At 39.4% G+C, this 20,835-nt stretch overlaps 1 protein-coding gene across 3 annotated transcripts in view; it reads left to right on the forward strand.

Moving 5' to 3' along the window:
• Window positions 1-20,835, forward strand: part of LOC128019843 (pleckstrin homology domain-containing family M member 3) — a 37,191-nt gene continuing 16,356 nt past the window's right edge. The window contains exons 1-6 of one of the 3 annotated variants that reach the window (XM_052606122.1): window positions 2-48; window positions 343-400; window positions 2,567-3,442; window positions 8,416-9,351; window positions 16,785-16,930; window positions 17,074-17,267. In XM_052606122.1, the coding sequence (XP_052462082.1) occupies window positions 2,989-3,442; window positions 8,416-9,351; window positions 16,785-16,930; window positions 17,074-17,267 (1,730 nt within the window). In that variant the 5' untranslated portion in view covers window positions 2-48; window positions 343-400; window positions 2,567-2,988. Of the gene's footprint in view, window positions 49-342; window positions 401-2,566; window positions 3,443-8,415; window positions 9,352-16,784; window positions 16,931-17,073; window positions 17,268-20,835 lie in introns of all 3 variants that reach the window. The other 2 variants (XR_008185251.1, XM_052606123.1) reach the window with 2 other exon arrangements.

Genomic DNA, 20,835 nt, shown 5'->3' on the forward strand with positions numbered 1-20,835 from the left:
GCGCATTTTCGCTGACGGAACTGAATGTGACAGATTGTAAACAGATGGGTGAGTATTTCTCATACAAATAACATATTATTTGCTCTTTTCATGCTCAGAATTTTTTATTGTTGGGAATCTCTGATTGTAGTCGATACATACACTTGTTATATTCGCTGAGAGTTAAACCAAATCAGATGACACAAATGTCATTGTCAGATGATGTAGCTGGGTGCTAACTAGCTTCATGATGAATTCACAGAAGCAGCTGCTTGTAAATAAAAACACAGTCTATGTCAGAAGAGAGGCAAACCTAGATGTTGTTGTTTGATCGTCGTCCTTTTATTCTCAAATATCTTGTAGCTTGTTTGTGTGTGTCAGCTGCACTTGGGTGAACTGCCAGTCCGCCTCAACTTACTAGGTAAGATTATTCAGGATTCTTGTCGATTTAATGTTAAATGCTGTCTATGGTTTTTATTCTGTGCAGAACGTCTGGTGTGATCAGTCAAAATTTGATGGCTGAAGTAAGGTGACAATCTGTTTTTGTCAGTCAAGTCACATTATAAAGCTCTTTATAAGATAGCGATTGTTTGTTTCAGGCGTCACGGTAATAAACAGGAAAAAACAACATTACAATTACAATTTTTAAATTAATTAAATTAACCTAAAAGCACATTTACAAAAGGCAATAGTGAAACAGCAAAAACGGCTGAATATTAAATCTGAATGGTCTTTTAAACTTCAAACTGAGCAAGCCAAAGGCAACAGCATCAGCGGCAAAGAACCAAAACTCCATCAGGTGACAGTATTGAAGAAAAACAACACTTGTGTCTCACCTCACTAGCAAAAATGCTTTTCCATTGTATTCTTTGAAGATGTTACCATCAGCATCTGAGACTGTACTTTTACAGCGTAACAGGTCAAAAGATAAGCAGTCTAGGTTACTGGCAGGGTGATTGGTAATGTGTTTCCTCAAATCTATTATCCTATGATTTCATGTTCCAGAATGATGACACACAAGTTTTTGCTCATCACATTATATTCCTCGTTCGTTGTGGCAAAAACCTGAATATATTGTATAAAGTGGCATTTAAGATTGTGCACATCTGCTCTCTACTGTTTTCATGTTAGGATTCTCACACATTACTTGCAGTTCAGAACTTAGCTCTGTCACTGACTCGGTCTGAAGATTGATGTGTGAGATGGTTAAAAATAGAATGGTAGAGAAGGGCCTGAATATTTTGTAATATTTAGCAGAGGTGTGTGAACTGTGATCATCAACAGCTCAAGTTTGTATTGTAGCAGTTCTGGTTCTCAAGGCTAGCTGCTCCTCTAGACTACTTTTTTTTTTTTTTTTTTAACTGTCCAAAAACTTTTGCTTGACCATTTTAAAGGGATAGTTCACCCAAAAAACAAAAAAAAACAAAAACAAACTGTTGTCGTTTGTTTACTTTGCCCATTGATTTTCTTGTTGGTCTTGCATTATCTTTCTTTCTTTGTTTCTCGGTTTCTCTCCCCCATGGGTCTGGTGAGTCTCGGATCTGAGGTGATGTAATGGTCTTTTAATAATTGATGGTTTAAGAAAGTGAAAGAGTCGGACTGCAGAGGAAATCAATGTTAGTGTGGGAAGAGGTAGACATGAGTAAGATGAGAAAAGGCTGTATGTTCATGAGAAATGAAAACAGAAAGAAGCCGTATTCATGTTTCTAAAGGCAGAGAACCCCACCCCAGACTGGAAACTTCCAGTGATGATGACGGTTTGTCTGTGCACCCGAAGCTCTGGGATGTTAGGTAGACTGCTGAACAGATTCCACAGCCACCAAGGTAGTAGTGTGAAATTGATGGTGGCTTACTATGATTATGCCATGTGTGTAAACACAGGTCAAGGTAAATGGAGTTCAGCTGCTGATTCTGTATCTCTGTTCCAAATGATAGCTTGCTGCCTACCTCTACAGCATTGTTTCAGAAGCCATACCAAATATAAGCAGCCTTATGGGCCATTCACACAGAATACGTTTCTGTGTGAGATGCAGCGGAATAGAGAATAACACAGGCTCTTGATACATGAGTTTCTTTGTACTTTACACAGAAGTTTATGCGCTAGATGCTGAAAAAAAAAAAAAAAACAGCCAGATGTGGTGCAAACAGGAAAAGTTGTTTATCTAGTGCGTGTTTACATTGAAAATGCAAATGCTCCTGGTGAGGACTCACACCTCCACCAAAATTCAATGTGAAGGTACAACATTTGATAAGAATCGTGTGTTGGCTGTGTGTTGCTGATTATGTAGAGCATTCAAAGTCAGTCTTTAAATATCTTCTGTTTCATTTAGGATGCCAACTTAGCAGGCAACCGTCTATATAGATATTAAACAGCAAGAAAAGTTATTAGAGTTTAGAACAAAGCAACCAGGTCTTAAAAATTACTTGTCTTTATCGTCTATTTGGGGCTTAACTGTTGTACAAATTACTGTCGTCCTACTTTTTGCTCAAAGGCTTATAATACTAGAGCATCAGCTGTCCATGGAGTTACTGCTGTATTTGCTGACCGTCATGTGCTTTTCTCTCTCTCTTGTTTGTCTAAATTCAGGATGTTGGGCCCTGGGGAAGGACGTCCTGGTGCCACCTTGCATTTATCACCCGCTGAATTACTGCCTTCCAGACTGCAGTGATTTAATTGAGACACTTGTCTGAATGAGGCAACACTTGTTCTAGACCGCACTGTTTGTCCTCACCTTACCCAGTGCTGAGACTGATAGCTGGCATAGCGGTCAGTTCTCATTAGGGTCTTGATTAACAACACTGGCTCATAAAGTGGCAATCCTGGAAGGGATTCATGACTTTGTGGACCATCTGAATTGCTACACTTCCTTTTGGGTTCAGACAGCAAATGTTTCGTCTTTGGTGCCCCCAGTCCTTTCGATCCTGCCGTGTCTACCCTCACACACGTAAGGAATTGGACCATCTGCTCCACCCCTCTGCTTCTTCTGTGTCTCCAAAACTGTCACGGTGATGGAGGTTCTGGAGGTTGAGAACATAAGCCCTGCCCTCGAGGCCACTGAGGACTACTTGCACTGCCTCGATGACAATCAAGGAGATGGCCAGGTATGTCTGCCCAAGCATACAGAGGCCTCCACCTTGGATAAGTTAAACTCCAGTGGGGTGTGGGGGCTGCTGACAGGAAAGCAATCTGAGAACTCACCCAGCAATATGGCCTGGGCGGAGCCGACATCTTTCACCGTGCTTGGCCTGCGACATGGAAGAAGGAACCGGGCAAGATCTACCAACGATTTGGCGGCTCATGCCAAAGAAACAAACTCTACCATCAATACATGCAGCGGTGGCTTCAAACGTGGCCACAACCGCTCCCGTTCAGACGTCAACAACCGAACTTACACCGATAATGGCATGCCTGCAATTGACACAAATACACTCAAGAACATGTCACTGAATGACCACAGAGATGGTAAGAATTTTATTCATCATTCATATATTTATTATGAATGGTTGTGTGGTGCAGAGGTCAAACAAGTTCAAATCATTTCTCATTCAAAACCAGGTGTTTCACTTACAAGACTCGGTCCACACTGAAAGTGAAAATGCTGGGTGTTGCCACACAATCACAACCACAGAGCTTTATCGATACTTAATAGAGCAACAGTGCCCTCCGTTTTTTCAGTGGCCTTGATTCTGGAAATATTTTTCCAATTCATTCATCAGTTATGAACCATGTAGTGAAGCACAGCATTTGAAGCCGAAATGTGTGTGTGTGTGTGTGTGTGTGTGTGTATTTTACATTTATTCCAAAATAATAACTCAAAGCAGTAGCAACTTTAACCATATATTTTATTGATATACCATTGGTTAACAACCTCGTAGCTTACTGTATGACTGTTTTTAAAGGTTTACAAGTTATCATAAAACGAGAAAATGAATGGGATTTTTACCTTCGGAACTCAACTGATGCACTGCATGTATAATTGCATTAAAGGGTTTGTTCATCGAAAAATGACAATTATTTCATTAATCACTCACCCTCATGTCGTTTCAAACCTGTGAGACTTCCGTTCATCTTCGGAACACAGTTTAAGATATTTTAGATTTAGTCTGAGAGCTTTCTGTCCCTCCATTGAAAATGTATGCACGGTATAATGTCCATGTCCAGAAAGGTAAGAAAAACATCATCAAAGTAGTCCATGTGAGATCAGAGGGTCAGTTAGAATTTTTTGAAGCATCGAAAATACATTTTGGTCCAAAAATAGCAAAAACGACGACTTAATTCAGCATTGTCTTCTCTTCCGTGTCTGTTGTGAGCGAGTACAAAACACTTTCTGTCGGATGAGTCTGATTCGAGAACCGAGGAGCTGATGATAAATGCGCATGTGTGATTCAGCGTGAAGCAGACCGACACACAGAGCGTCTGAACCGAACTGATTCTTTTGATGATTGATTCTGAACTGATTCTGTGGTAATGTTATGAGCAAGGTTAAACCGAAGGCTTGAATAAAGGGCAACCGAAGATGCAACCGGTTCTTGACTCGAGAATGAGTCGATCTTTCGTTCATTATCTGGCTCGGATCGGTGTTCATCTTCAGTTCTCTCTTCACAGCAGTTCAGTCAGTGTACTGCTTGAGTATATGAATCACTCCGGGATATTTGTTTTAGTTAACTCCGAGGGAGTGTCAGCCACGTTAAAAGTCAAAAAGTCATTTGTGGATTAATGCGTATTGGAGATGTGAACCGATTCAAATGATTCAGTTCGATTTGGTGAACTGGTTCAAGGAGATCTGGTTACATCGAATGATTCGTTCGCGTACCGGATATCACAAACTGCTTTGTTTTGAACTCTCTCACAACAGACACAGAAGAGAAGACAATGCTGAATAAAGTCGTAGTTTTTGCTATTTTATAACTGACCCTCTGATGTCACATGGACTACTTTGATGAAGTTTTTCTTACCTTTCTGGACATGGACCGTATAACGTACACACACTTTCAATAGAAGGACAGAAAGCTCTCGGACTAAATCCAAAATATCTTAAACTGTGTTACGAAGATGAATGGAGGACTTACGGGTTTGGAACGAGTTATTAATGACATAATTTTCATTTTTGGGTGAACTATCCTTTAAGTAGGACTTTGGACCAATGAAATTTCCATTTGTCACTTGTGAATGATTAAGACAAAAACTGAACATGGAATAGACTATTCACTTGCTAAAATAATTTTATCACTTTGGACACTTAATTAAAATGTCACCAGATGGTGTAGCTTTTTATCTCCTCTCACCTGTGATTTGTTTTGTCTGCGTTTCTGTCAACACCGTTCCCCTGCAATCTTTGCAGGAGTCCCCTCCTTTTATGTCGAGGGGGTTTTCAATGATTTGTTGCCTACTTATGGTTTAGCCTGTTTGTTTTTGTGTATTTTCATCTGAAAGGCTTTATTTAGACATGGTCATCCCAGAACAAGAACAGTTAAGACATAGCGCAGTATTATGATGAACATGCTTGCTATGATTTAATACAATACATATTATTCACCAATACAAACATTATTTTAAAGCTTTTTATATCCAGTGTAGTCTGGTTTAATTCTGTATTAACTCATTTTGAAAAGGCTGATTTATTTCTACATCTAGTAAATCAGTACTAGGTTTTAAAACGGCAGGTGATACCAATCCTCTTGGCTGTCCTTGCATCCGTGTTAAAACTTAATGGGGCAAATTGTTAATTACACCAAAGGGAGCAACTGGAAATAGAAGTAAGTTCCACGCTCGAATGCCCACCGTTTCTTGAGTGACTGAGATTGAATCCTAGGTGACATTAAGGTATTGGCAACCCACCCAGTTTCTAATGCTGATAGATCTACTGATTAAGACTAGAGAAACCTCTACACACCTCACTGCACAGGTCTCAGTGTTTGCATTGACTTGGTTCTGTAGTTCATTACAAGCATCAATTTCAATATAGACTGCTTTGTTTGCGCTTATTCTTCAACATCTTGATTTTTTACTCCGAGACTGGCCATAGATCAACTTAATTTGAATGTAGGTTTCTTTAAAATATAAATGACACCTCTTTTAAACACTACCTTTTGCATTTAATTGTTCTCTTTTGTAATAGACGATAATACTGGCGTTCTATATATATATATATATATATATATATATATATATAAAATTAAATTAATTAAAGATTAAGGTTAAATTGATAATAATAAAAAAAGAAAAAGATACATGCATTTATAATGTTACAAACAATCTCTATCTCTGTTTATCTCTGTTCTTTCTAACCGCATATTAGAATGATTGCTGAAGGATCATGTGCCTCAAGTAATGACTACTGAATATTCAGCTTTGCCATCAGAGGGATAGATTGCATTTTTCAAAATATATTCCGCATTTAAAATAGTTATTTTAAGTTGTAGTAATATTTAATAATATTGTTGTTTTTAACTGACGTAATCTTACTGTTTTTGATCAAATAAATGGAGCCTTTGAAATCATAAGAAACTAATTTTAAAAACAATTATTTAGAACTTATTTCCTTTTATAGTATATAAAAAAATCGTCGTAAACTGAAGTAGTTTGGTCTTAAAGAGTATTCAGATTACTATGGTTTCACTCAGCTCCATTCTGGCTCACTGTTTGCATTTGTCTGCTTTTTTCCTTTCCTGCTCAGATTTTGAGTCATCACTGATGACTGTTTCCCTCGTGCCCAACTATAAGTGGTAGCACCACTAATACTGGTTTTATGTGCCATGTCTGTCTCAAATGGGTCTTTTAGTCACTTGCAAATGAAAAGGTCTTCGAGAAAAGTCAGGCTCTGCAGGCAGACTGGCCTTGCACCAGCTCTCTAATTGGGTCATGTCAGCACGCCTCATGTCCTCTCTGCCGTGAAATTACTAGTGACTCTTTCCACAGCTGCAAACTATGCACCTTTGAAGGCCTCAGAGTGCAAGGAGCCCCAAACATCCACAACGTACTCTGTTGTAGCTTTTACTGACTACCCAAAAGAACCCAACCCTCTGAGCTCACAGCTTATCAGCACAAGAGGGAAGGGACTGCCCATTATGTTACAGATATATAGGAAGGTGCAGTTTTAGCTGGTACATTAGAGATAAGACTTAAAGAAAACAATACAGGGGCATTTGCTTTAATTTACCCTCCTTCTTGCCTCTGTCTGTTTCTCTGGGTCTGGCCAGCTGGACCAGATGCCCCGGGCACTCAGCAGGTCCCAGAGGGCTGAGAGGAAAACGGCCAGTTACCAGCCAAGGAAGTGTAAGGATGAGTGGTGTTGTGGACCAAGAGAGGAAAGGAGATAAAGGAGGGAGTATGTGAAAGAAATGTACAGAGAAAGGAAGGACTGAAAAGGAGTGCCAAAGATTAGGGGTCACTTGTTCTGTTTGCACAGCAGCCTGACACACAATAATGTTTCTTCCTGCTTTGAGGTGGATGGATATACTGTTATCACACAACACAATAGCGTCCATCATAAATGATGTGAACATCTCTCACACAGGGCTCCAGACTAACATGGTGCCAGCACGTTGTGCAAGAGGAGGTTCTAGTCATGGTGTAATGGGAAAATAAAAGTAAACCGTAATTATTAACATTTATATATTGCTATTTTTGGACTGGATTTCACATGAATATTTGTACGTTTATAAGTTTCTCACACAACATTTGTACATTTGTTTAAAATGTAAAAAAAATAAATAAATTCTAAAATCCTCTGAGAAACGTAATCTGTAAAATAATCTTTTTAATTATTATTATTATTTTTTTTTTGTAGTTGTTTTCTGTAATTCTTATGTATTTGGCCAATTGTCCCTCAGTCCTCTGAGATTATTCAATTTATTTATTTATTTATTGTTTGTTTCTTATTTATTAGGATTGTTTTTTTTTTTTGCCTATTTTGTTGGGTTGGTAAATTGGCTAAAGTTATTATGCTTTTATTTAAAGTCCTCTGAGAAATATAATTCTCAATCCACATGTTTATAATTTGTTTTTCTGTAATGCTTCTCATATTATAATTTTTTTGGTAAAGTATTAAATAAATAAATAAATGTATTGCTAAAGGCCTCTGAGAAATGTAATCCTCAGAGACTAGTTATTAGTTAAAAGAGTGTTGGCATTCCCTCCAGCATAAAAGAAAAATCAGTTCAATAAGTAGAATCTGATCACAGACTGCTCACCTTAGTACTTATAGTTGCAAAATAATGACTCAAACCTAAATCAAAAGTCACCAGAAAGTACTTGATGCACAGTATTTTTTCAAAATCTCCTATGCAATTTCACTTCATCTTTTTGCCATTAGCTTGGCGTGGTGCATTAATCTAGTAATCATATCTATGGTTATTTCATGCAATATAAACCATTAGTCTATAGTTTGTTATTGCCATTAAAGGTGCTCTTTCTGAAATTTCTTTTTCCTCCAGCTCATAAGGAAAGCAGCCCTAGCCTGGTGAAGCAGGGAACTCTGGAACAGAGAGAGGGTCCATGGGGACGCTGGACCTCCTGTCATGTGGAGCTTACACCCTGTGAGCTGCGTCTCTACAGCCTGGACAGCAGTGGCAACCAGCAACTATGTGCTGCCCTCTCGCTTTCCCACTGCCAAGGAGTGAGCACGCCCCAGCCACAGGATGGACGTGTACTGCAGGCTGTCTTCTTCAACAGCACTCGTGTGCAGTTACGTGCATCCTGCCAGTGGGAGGCACTGGAGTGGCGTAGACTCCTCTGGGAACGCGTCTTGGCTGCCCGTCCAGCCAATCACAAAGGGGAGCCAGCCCATGCCAACTGCCCTACCCTTCACGAACCCCATCCAGATGTGGTGACGGTGCCAGTCCCTCGACCCCTGGTACGTCCCACGGCCCTTCCACTGTTCACCCAACACTGTGCTGATGTTCTTAAGGCTGGCCTTCTGCACCAACTCACTGACCTCAACAACTGGAGGCCCTTCACCTTTGTACTGAGCCGCACTGAGATGCAGGCCTTTCCAACCGAGGGAAGAGGCCCAGTGTCGGAGCCAGTGTTCAGGTACCCGCTGGCTTCCTGTCTGGCTGTGCAGCGGGATTATGAAGACGGAGACACCAGCTCCACCTTCCAAGTGAACTTCCCTGATAATGTGCTGTGCTTGCGGGCAGAGAGCGAGTCCAAGGCCCAGGACTGGGTGGAGGCATTGCACACGGCAGTGATGGCTCAGCGACCACAGTCGGAGAATAACCAAGTGGTGATAAGGAGTAAGCCGGTCAGGGAGCAACGGCACAGGGAGGCCCAGAGAGCCAAACGGCAGTCTGTCACCACTAGCTTTCTCAGCATCCTTACCTGTCTGGCTGTGGAAAAGGGTCTCACGGCACAAAGCTTCCGATGTGCAGGTGACCACCTTTTTACAATGCACTTTCAACATTTCCTAAATTGTAATAGCTTTTTCGGATTTCATTTTTCGGAAGTCATTTTTATTACTTCACTGTTATTAATTGTGAATTGTTTATTTATCTATATCAATGATTGATTGACTCTTTTAAAAAAAAATTTTTTATCAATTGATTTCTCAATTTCTCAAATTAATATCAAATTTGGGCCATTAGTCATTAGATTAGAAACCTCCTGATCAACAAAATCCAGTGATCACAAGGCACATTTGAGATGCATGTTCTTACCAGGTGTAAACAGTAATTGTGTCATTGTTCTTAAATGTTCTGTTGAAATGTTGCATTTTAGCGTGCATTAACTCTTTCTCTCTGATCTGGATTTGAGTTCACTGGTTTAAGGCTGCCAGCTGATATTGACACCTTAACTTTGATATTTGCCTTTCGAAAAAAGTCCACGTCTGTATAAACTTCAGCCTTGCTCCATGAGTCAAATGATTCACTCAACCCCCAAAGAAAAAAGTTCCATTCACTAAAGCATTATTTTTCAAAATCCTGCCACATGATATGATCACTCAAGCAAACAGGCAACTATTATACAATGCCAATCCTCAACATTGGTCTGCAGTTCGTCACACAAACATCATCTTTCCATTCCAAATACTGTTTAATTATGTGGAAATTGATGTCTGGGGCTTTGCAGTGGTGGCCTTCAAATGGCAGGTAGATATCTGAGCCCTTATGCCAGTTTGGAGTATATCAGTCTATCAAAGTCTATCACTTTCTTTCTCTGGTGTGAAATTTCCACCCTTTAAGTGGCTATGAATTAAATGCTTTCCCACCTGGCTGTAACAACCAGCTTTTTAATGCAGGATATTTGAAAGCCTCACCGAACAATGACAGCAGGCACCTGACAATAATTGGCCCATATAAAGCGGAAAAAATCCCCTTTTAGAATCAAAGGCTCCCTGGATGCTGCGATCTGTGCGGAGGCTAATTGTTTGATTCGGGGCCACGAAAGAGGTTTTTTTGAATGGGACGTATTGGCCTAAAAAGAACAAAACAGCTGGGTACATCCCTCTGCTCAGCAGTCCCTCTCTCTGTCTCTCTTTCTCTCTTTCTGGCTCTCTCTAACTTTTATTACCCAAAACTTACACTTTTGCAACTCTTTCTTTTAACCCCCCCCCCCCCCCTCCACTCCCAATCATATACCAAAAAATACCTTATATTTCTCTTCTTTGTTGATCAGTGCTGTTTTGATTTTAAGATTTATATTGCATGTTTGTTTGAGTACTTTTACAGATGTAGACATAATGAGTGCTTCTAAGGTAGAATAAGGCATTCAATCTTTTCTTTTCTTTTAAATAAGACCGTATATTAGTGGTATCTTTCGCAGATGCATCTTTCTCCAACCCTAACCCACATCCAAATTGTCATCTAAAAAGAAAGCAAACCGTGACTGGTAATTTTACATATCAGAAGAGCAATCCAATCAGCCATCAGAACATTTTGTGGGGACATGTGCCTTAAACATGCTACCATGAACACTTAAGAAATGTTACTGAGACTCCTGTGTTCTGTTGTGTTTTCCATTCTGTAGTTGATTCTAAAAATCCCCAAAATGCCTTGTGTTTATGGATCTAATGTGTAAGAGAGTCTGGAGTGATGGTTAAAGGTGGTATGAGAGTATTAACAGTATTAATATTTTGGTTCTTCCTTGTCTAAAGAAGGAAGAGGGCCAAATATTTTATTTTGTTATTTTTTATTGTTTCACTTTGTTATTTTATGTTTATTAATTTGTTATATTTAGATTGGGATGGGTTGATTTGGTTGGTTGATTTGAACTGGTTGTCCAATTCATTCTAGATTAATCTCCCATCAAAACATTGCTGGTCAACACTTAATGAGCAAACTTTAATCAAATCATTAGGCCGACAGAATAACAGACCTTTGTTTAAGAGGATCATGCATGCCAGCCTTTCAAAGCAGAAGAAGAGTCCATCCTCTTTCCTTCTCTCTCTCAAGCACACACACATACAGCCTTTTTCTCAAGCCAAATCACATAGTTTGCCTGAACCCAGCCTGGGCTTTTTTTTTTCTTCACACACTTCCACTAAAGTGCCCTGTAGAGCATACAAGGACAGCAGATCAAATGGGAAGATCTAGCTGTAGTTGGGAAAAGAGGGAGTGTAGGGTCAGGTGAAGAGAAATGGGTCTAAGGGACTGCTGTTTACATCAAAAAGATGGGCAGTGCATTTGTCTCAAGCTAACACATGTGTGCACATACTTACGTACGCACAACCTCATGCCATCTTTTTTTTTTTTTTAAGTGGATGTCAGCTTGAATGGGGTACATCAAAGCTGGGGCCTTTTCGTCTTTCACGCTTATGGAATCACAAAGCCCCACCCTGGGGTTCATGTGCCGTGGAACCCAACGGGATGCTTGAAAGTGGCGCGAGTTATAGCCTTTGCAGGAAGAAAACAGAGAAACCTTCTCACATTGAAGGACCGAACACCTCCTATGGAGTCGTAACGTCTATTCTGCTAGAAAACCATTGTCCTAGTGGGACCTCAGAGCGCCCCGCCTCACCTTTCTTTTTCCTGCAAATAGTTGCCGTTTTAGGGCAACAGGGTGCTGCTGAAAATGAAAGAGGGGAATCTTGTGGACCGTCATGGAGTGAACACATCAAACGCCTCTTGTTTGGCAGAACTCCCTGTCTTTCCCACAGTCCCAGGTTGGCCCCACTTTTTGTGCAAAGGAACATGCTGTTCCCCTCCACTTATTCTTGGCTATGAGATTGGGAAATGTTGAGAACCATATTCAATTGTAATTGAATGAGCTTCACACGTGTTGACTGCAAAGCTGCAGATCCAGCCTGCTCGAATCTGTTGGCTCAGAGTGGCTCAGACATCACTGTACCCTCAACTAGGGGATATTTTCTGTGTCATCTGTCTGGCTGTGATGTGCAAACTTCCACCTTGTGTGTTTGAGCGTATGTGGGAACTCATGTGTGGGGCTGTGCTTTACTGGCACAGGCTCGATGTCCACAATGCATAGAGTCTAGCGGCCAACTCCTTCCCAGAAGTGACATGCTCTCTGGCCACTCTCCAGAAGCTCTGTAGCCCAACAGTCTTGATGGAAATGTATCAGAACTTTGTTAGGACAGTAATTCACATGGTTTTGGTCAACCGTGACTCTTTTGTACATAATTGTTAATAATTGTTTTGGTACTGTGTTTACATGCAATTCAAACATGCATTTACATGTATTACAAGTTCAGTTTAATTGGACTCATTTGAAAATGTCATATTAATGATTTCAAAGTGATACTTGCGATGTTGATCTTACAGACCTAGCCTTACAATGTCATCTGCTTTCAGTTATTTTGCATGTTTAAAAAAAGTCAGTTATGTTGCTTTATATTGCAAACAGTTTTTTATAAAGTTATTTATAAACCGGTTTGTAGCGCAAATAGTTTCACTGTTTACCACACTTTAATATTTTTGTAGTTATTTACCTACAGTGAGAATCTGAAGTCTCGCATATTCTGCATTGCCAAGTAGACACGGATGCATCAGACTACAGTTGGCTCTGAAAGAGTGATTATGCAGTGTTTTATTTAGTCCTTTAAAATCAGTTTTGTCCTATGTTTAATTGGACAGACCGATTAAGACATGTTGAATGTTGTTGTTCATATATTGTCTTTTTTTATTTCAGTGCATGTGACCTACAGTATGTGAGCTGTTAGTTGCTGATTCAACTGTGATGTTATACAGAAACTATGCTTTGGAAGCCGGTTGAATGCAAACAAACCTTGCCATCAAGTTTTTTAGTCACTGTTTCTCCTCTAAATTTTGCAAAAGTTTTGTTTTTCTTTTGCTGAAAAGCACGGCCTCAACTAGCACTCTCTTATTAACAGTCTCTGTAGCATGAGTGCTATACAACGATTTACTATTTTTGGAAAAGGGTGGTATTTGTGGGTTTACGCTCTGCATGTATGCTGATTACAAGGCAGCTCTGACACACGACACCCTGCTGCATGGTCTGTGGTTCAGCCCAAATATCAGGCACCCATCAGCTGTGGCATGGGGGACACCACCTCTGACTTTTTATAGTCTGGGGTCCCTGCCCCTAAAAACCTCAAGTTTACATTGGCAGAACAGTGCAGCGCATGATGTTAGTGCCTAACCTCAGCTAGAACAACCCATTACGTATTGGTTTGGAAGTGGAATAGAGTGAATTTTCTTTTCTTGTTCCAAAATGGCAGTATTCCTTGGCGACGTATTGTGCAAGAGTCTTGTTCACAGAAATAACGTTTGCCCATTTTTAATTATGCCTCCCAAATGGCTAAATATGACACAGTTCTCCTTTAAAATTTCAGTGCAACAGTGTTGCGGGGCATGCATATTGTTAATGTCATCATCAAATTATATAGTTAGATTCTTTAAAAAACAGTCCAGTCTTACCAACTGCAAGGTAGTTTACATATTACTGTAAAAAAATATTCCTTTATTTATTCTTAGTTTATTCATATATTTAAAATTGAGTAATTTGTCACAGCACTAGTGTCTGAGTTGGGATATAAGGTTGTTCAGTTTATGTGAATTACTCATTTAGGTTTTTTTTTTTTTGTTTTTTTTGTGGTTTCCAACCCCAACAGCATGTTAACCCATTAACTGTAATTTGTATGGAAAGAGCAGTGTGAACATTCTACTCAATATCTCCTTTTGAACTGCACACGTGAAATAACACTACATGAATGGAATGCATACGGCTGAGTAAATAATGCCAGAACTGTATTTTATGGGTGAACTAACTGTTTTTCAAATCGGATGGTAAATTATGTAATTTTGCTTACATTTAGGGATGCATGTACATCACCACTGTTTTCGGATTGGCCCTTTTCAGCTAGCTAACAATGCATCAAACATAGACCTACAGCATTGCCTGTGAAAACTGTAATCAGGGTCTCCCTTTACAGATATTCGTAGCGATAACATGCTGCGTCCCTCTTTTCGAGACTTGTTTTCTGATTTGTTTTTGTCCTCTCTATCCTACTTCCCATCTTGTCCACATTTCTTTTTCTCCCTATGAAGTGTATAGCTGACGCTATGCTCCACCGAAAAGATTGTACTAGTCTATATCTGTCTGTGCCTGTTCCTTTCTTTTTCTTTTTTTCTTTGAACGTCCTCAATGTCCCGGCTCTGGTTCTCCCAGATGGTTAGGATAAGGGACAGCTGCCATGTTCACAGTCCCCTGTTTTGGTTCCTTTGGGATAAGCCTTTTACTGGAGTGCCGTCTGAACTGTTTGAAGACAACTTGAACAACGATTACAAGACAAAGCAATGCACTTTCAGGAGATATCTTGTATTAAATGTGCTCAGGATTTATGCCTGTTCTGTACTAAGAAGCATTTAGATTGATTATGTTGTATCTGGACAGGTAAAAACACCTTTTGGTTTTTATTTTGCAACTCTCTACATTGCGAGTAAATCACTCGCATATGCAACAAAATCTTTACCAGGGGTGTGTTTCCCAAAACCATAGTTGCTAACTAAGTTAGCAACTTTGTATGTTGCAATGCAATTTCCCATTGCCAACCAAGTTGCTAACAGGTTAGCAACTATGGTTTTGGGAAACGCACCCCTGGGCGACTAAATGATGTCTGATAATAGCCAACGGCCAATAAATTCTCAGATTTTACTCACCAGTGTGTGAGTTGGAGGCTAAGTGAAAATTTAGCACCGATATATTTTCACTCAGCAAATATTGTCTGACTGAGCGCTTCAGAATTTCACTCTCTGTCAAGAGATCTGTGATATTTTTCAGTTTTTTTTATGAATGGATGTGCAACTCGCCTGTATTTGACGTACCATAAACTCTACTGTAAAGGCGCACGACTCGCTGTCGCTTTGTCTCACACGCACACGCAGAGAGAGAAAGAGCGACCGAAATTAACGCGACACAGTAAACAATACTGTTTGATGTATTTTCCTCTTAAAATAACCGTGTTCCTATGGAATTCTTCAACTTAAGAACTGCCGGTTTCTCCAGTAGTGGGCGGACCTAATGTGCAAACTGCAATCTCATTGGCTAGCGCTCACCTATCACAATGAAAGACCAAGAAAGCACCACCACCAGTCCTAAATTCAGTTAAAACAATTAATAGGCATTCAAACATGGTTATCAAGTTTTAATTCTAATTAATCAAGTTCTATTATTCAATAATAATTCATTATTATAATGCTTGACTGACTGATGTTAAGAGTGTACTTTCAGATGTGTGTGTGTGTATATCTATCTATAAATATCTGAGTCTGGCAAGTAAACTAAAAAAATTACTAGCCAATGGTGATTCAACTGCCAAGGTGTTCGTAGAGGGTTGTTTTGGTTTTTATCAGTGCCTTTTAAACCCTCTGAATCATCAGTAATAGTTAACTGTGTTTAGCCAGGTTTGTGTCGTAAACTTTGACAGATCAGTACACAACCCAAACAGACTGATCACCTTCTGCTAATGATTGTCAAATTTTAACAGGGTCATGCCCTCATCAGTAGATTAGGTGGTCATTAAAGGGTAAATAACATACACGGTTTCACCTAATCTCATGTTAATCTTGAGAACCTAGAGAGTAGGACTGCATCCTTCATATATCGAAAAAGTCTTTAGTTTTATCATATTTATAAAAGAATAATACAGCTTTCCGGTTCTTTTCGGAAAAAGCCAAGCTCCTGGAGGCATGCCGTGAGTGGAGCTATAATACTGATGTCTCGTATTGTTTCCATTAACATATATACACTTATGTGCCGATTTCCAACAAAATACAGAAATCTGATGCAATTTTACTTACATGAATGGGGTCTTTTATCACAGGAACGGCTCAGTGTTTTAATAGCAAACGATGTGCAAATCCAGCGTCGACATGGGCCTTGTTTATAAAACATTCGTCACTCAAATGACCAGAATACACAATGGCGTTGATGCACTCCGTTACTGCCACGGAAAAACAAACTGCATCCACTGTTCATGTAACACTGGGTTCTTTGGGAAGCTGAACACGGTAAACTAAGAATAAACTTGATGTGCGCGGTCTTGCTTTCCTCTGGTTAATGTGTGCGCGGGCACGCTTTTCCGGGAGAAATGCTCATATAAGGAGTTCCGTTCTCGTCTACGTCATTAGATCCACAATCGAAAAAAAAACAGCCGAAACATGTACCAACCCGGAAATTTCTCAGACATTCTTCTAAATTATTTTTAAACATTGGCCATGTTTAGCATGAGAATCCATCTCTTTAACACTGTGAACAACTCTGAATACATGAAACAGCATTGTACCCCCCCTTTAATGTTGTCTTTAACCCAGACTTAAGTCCTGTCCTGGGTTTGATTTGTGGTGTTTGAGGTTCTTCATTTTTATTGTTGCTTTGTTTTTCCATTTAGGATGTCAGAGGCCAGTGGGTCTGTCACGGTGCGAGGCCAAAGTTTGCTCTTACAGCGGCTGGTACTACTGCCCAAGTTGCCACCAGGACAACCTCTTCCTCATACCTGCTCGTCTGCTGCACAACTGGGACACTAACAAACACAAGGTGTGTGTATACAGACCTATAAACCCAATCCATATCTTCAGTATCGTTAATAATTCTGTACGTTTCCTTGGTGAGTTTAGAAATCAGCTTTTGCACCAACCAACAAAGTGATTCTAATTAACAACACTGTTTTTGTGGCTCAGGTGTCAAAACAAGCAAAAGAGTTTCTGGAGTTTGTTTATGAGGAGCCCCTGTTAGATGTCCAGCAGTTGAACCCATGTCTGTATGAGCATTGTGAGGCCTTGGCGGCCGTTCTCAAACTGAGACAGCAGCTCCAGTCTCTCAGGGCGTACCTCTTCAGCTGTCGGGCCACAGTGGCAGAAGACCTCCGCCGCAGGTGAGCAATGCCAAAAAGCAGGAATGGGAAAGGCAGGGTTAGTGAAAGTGATCTCAAATTGGACCAATATATAAGTGAGTTTCTCACCTATTTAAAAAGGGGTTACGGTAACTAGAATCATATGCAAATGAATTAAATTCTGCTATGACTTATTATTGTGACACAATTATTTATAAAAAAACAACCATGGGGCAAGAGCAAAACTCCCTGGGAATAACAGTTTGTTTCATCTTTACCTTTTATATGTCTGTTTTTTCTTGTTAAGGGCCCATATAAGAGATTGTATTGTTGTTAGTATCATCAAAATGGTTGATGAAGTTATGGTTTATTTCATTGATATCAGTGCGCGAGTGTATAAATATTTCCTAGTTAATTTTTTTAGTAGTCCAGTGTTTCTGATTACATTGTTTGATTTAAGCCAGCAGGGACACACGCTTTTCCTCTTGTAGGATGGGACTGAAAGTGAATATATTGTGGAATAACATAAACATTTGTGAAGCCTTGCAAGTCACATAAAGAGAGTTTATGACTGCTGCTTTTTGCATCTGTTTTTTTTTTTTTTTTTTAGCCCTGCCAGTATATACAGTTGAGGTAGCTTGGTTGTAATACATGTGTCAAGCATGTAGCACTAACAAAGTATGAATTTTTAGATGCTATTTCAAGGAATGCATTTGGTTGCTGGGAGTAAGATCCTTATGCAGATCTTTAGTGTATTCCCAAGGGCCAGGATGAGCGGGAATGTGAAGGAGCTGTGTTTATGCGAAGGTTTCGGCACTAAAAGGCTTGTCTATGTGACGAATGCTTGATGCTCTTACCAGGGTCAGTGTGGAGACCACGAGATTGCGCTAGGAGGCCATACACATTCACACCATGAGAGACGAAAGCTTGTACAGCTCTGTGATGAGTACAAATCTCATAATGGAAACTAAGCTACCACCAGCTTTGCCCCCCCAAAAAGCCTCACCTCCTTTTATATTGACAGTTAATCATCAAAAAATAGAACTGTTCACTTAATTTAGAGTTAAGTGAAAGTTTATATTTAGATTCTTAAAGGGAGAGTTTACACAAAAATGTAAATGTCATTCTAAACCTGTATTACATTCTTTATATATGCTATAAATGTTATTTTGAAAAAAAAAAAAAATGGTTTTTCAGAAATCTGTGAGGAATAGAAAGTATCTACATAGTTTCCACAAATATATAAGCATATATTCTAATATTACTGTATTTACATTTTTTTATCAAATAAATGCAGCTGTTGAGCAAAAAATAAAACATTTCCAAACTTTTGAACGGTAGTGTATATATATGATCAAACTGTTTTTCTCCATACAATGAAAGACAGTGGGGTCTAAAACAACAATTGTTTTCCACAAAATATAAATATAAAATAAATTTAAATTTCTTTTTGATTCAAACGATCACAAATGTTTCATTTTTGGGTAAACTAAGAGGAAACTAGGGTTTATTTTTCTTAGTGTCCATGAAACACATATTTGGATTCACATTGTTTTTGTGGTAAACTATTTTCCATCTTTTTCTATTGAAATAAAGTACGGCATGACAAAAACATTCAAAAAAATATAAGTAAATAAACCTCAGATGTTGACTTAATGGTGTTGCTAATGCACTCTTAGCTGCATGTTCAGAACTCTGTTTGTTGTTTGAATCAATGAATTATTGAATGGGCAAATACCCTTTCCTATGTATTGGCTCCTTTGAACTGCATGGGGACGTAGAAGCGGGATGGCCGTTTGAAGACCAGACATGAGGGTCTAGCAAAGCAAACCTCAGTTTGAACTGAAAATCCTCTCTGAGGTTCATCTCCTTGGAGGGGTCCCAGCTGCCTACTGAGTGGTGACTTTATCTGGCTGCTGTGTTTACGGGGTTCAGCAGCGGTGACCCTAGCAGGAGGCAGCGCTAGAGGGGTAGTGTTTATGTCCAGTCTATTAGCAGGCATCAGGCTAATGCTTCGCTTTTCCAAACAGTGTAGGATTGATGAGGGCGGTGGCGCTAAAATATTACCTTAGCCATTCATTGCACAGCCGGGACGCTTATGAGCGGTTGTGAAGAGGCCCACGAGTGTTTACACTAATCCACAGAGAGGAGAGTGGGAGCTGTCACAGTCCACACCGCCGAGTCTGATCTAATGCACTTCACTGATCCACACACACGCTAACTACCTTTGTCTGTACCTTTTATGACTTTCCCCTCATGTCTGGGATTGGGAAATGAAAACAAGTTTTGAAATTGATGTGTAGTCCAATTCTTTAACTATTTTGGACCAGATCTTTTAAGTGACCTAAAACCAGTTATTTTAGTGAATCAAACACACCTTAATGTGTTTTGTAGTGCTTAAGACATGTCATGTGACACACAAAGGCATAATTCACCCAATAAATTAAAATTCTGTCAAGTTCTCTTAAAGTTGTTCCAAAACTGCATGGATTTCTGAATAAATGAATGAAATGTGAAATTTACGCTAACCTTCAAAAGATTGTTGTTGGTACTGTCTTAATGTAGTGTTGTCCAAAGTACTGATGTCTGTACTGAAATTAGAAAAATTTCCCGCTAGCTATTTGAGCGCTGTAGTGTGGATTCTTAAACTGCTCTGATTGGCCATTGTGTTCACTCGCTCAACAGATATGTCTGTGATTGGCTACAAAGATCATCGCTAAACGCTCTTCACCGAGTGGTTTCAAAGCAGCGTCTTTCAGCGCATCTCTAATATATCTGCTCATAGATGCGGAAAATGCTGATATCTTCACATTTCATCTTTTACTTTTGACAACACCATCTTAGAGTCTCATTAAGTAAAGTCTTAAAACTTACCCAGGCTGTATTTATTTGATTTTTTTTTTTTAAATACTGTAATATTGCGAAATATTATTACAATTTAAAATAGCAGTTTTATTCATGTGTTGGTGTGAAGGTGAATTTCCAGCTGCCATCACTCCAGTCTTAGGTGACAAATTATCCATATCGCCTGGTTAGCACCACTATAAACACTTATATGTATTTACCCTGAGAAAGGACAAACGATAAAGACATGGAGCTCTGCCATGAGCAGAGATTAATTTATGCTTGAGGAGATAGAAAGTAGAAAGATGTCTCCATAATCAGAAGAAAATGAACACCCGGAGAGACTAAGGTTTCTTTTCACACACTGTCCTGACTTGAACAAGCTTTACAAAGGCTGGCAAATTGGCGTAACAACACATCCACAGGGATTAAGTTAGGATTTCATCTTGTCCTACAGAAGATACCACATTATACCATGAAATCTTGTCAGTGCAGTATCTTTTCTTTGTCAGCCTTCTTAAGATGTTCAGTAATACCTCACTTCTTATATCAGATTTGTGGGTATGTAAAGCTTTGAGCTCTGTGGTTTCCAGACCCTTTATTAACTAGGCATTCATACTTCTCTAAGACCGCAAATCTGTCAGTTGTGATTGAAATAAAGAGGTGGTGTGGGTACAACATGATCAAGATCGCACCTTTACACTCATTTTAACAGCACATTTACACTTATAAATGCATATATTTATTAAGCCTCAAACAACACACG

The sequence above is a fragment of the Carassius gibelio genome, chromosome A9 (assembly GCF_023724105.1).
Source record: "Carassius gibelio isolate Cgi1373 ecotype wild population from Czech Republic chromosome A9, carGib1.2-hapl.c, whole genome shotgun sequence".
Classification (NCBI taxonomy): domain Eukaryota; kingdom Metazoa; phylum Chordata; class Actinopteri; order Cypriniformes; family Cyprinidae; genus Carassius; species Carassius gibelio.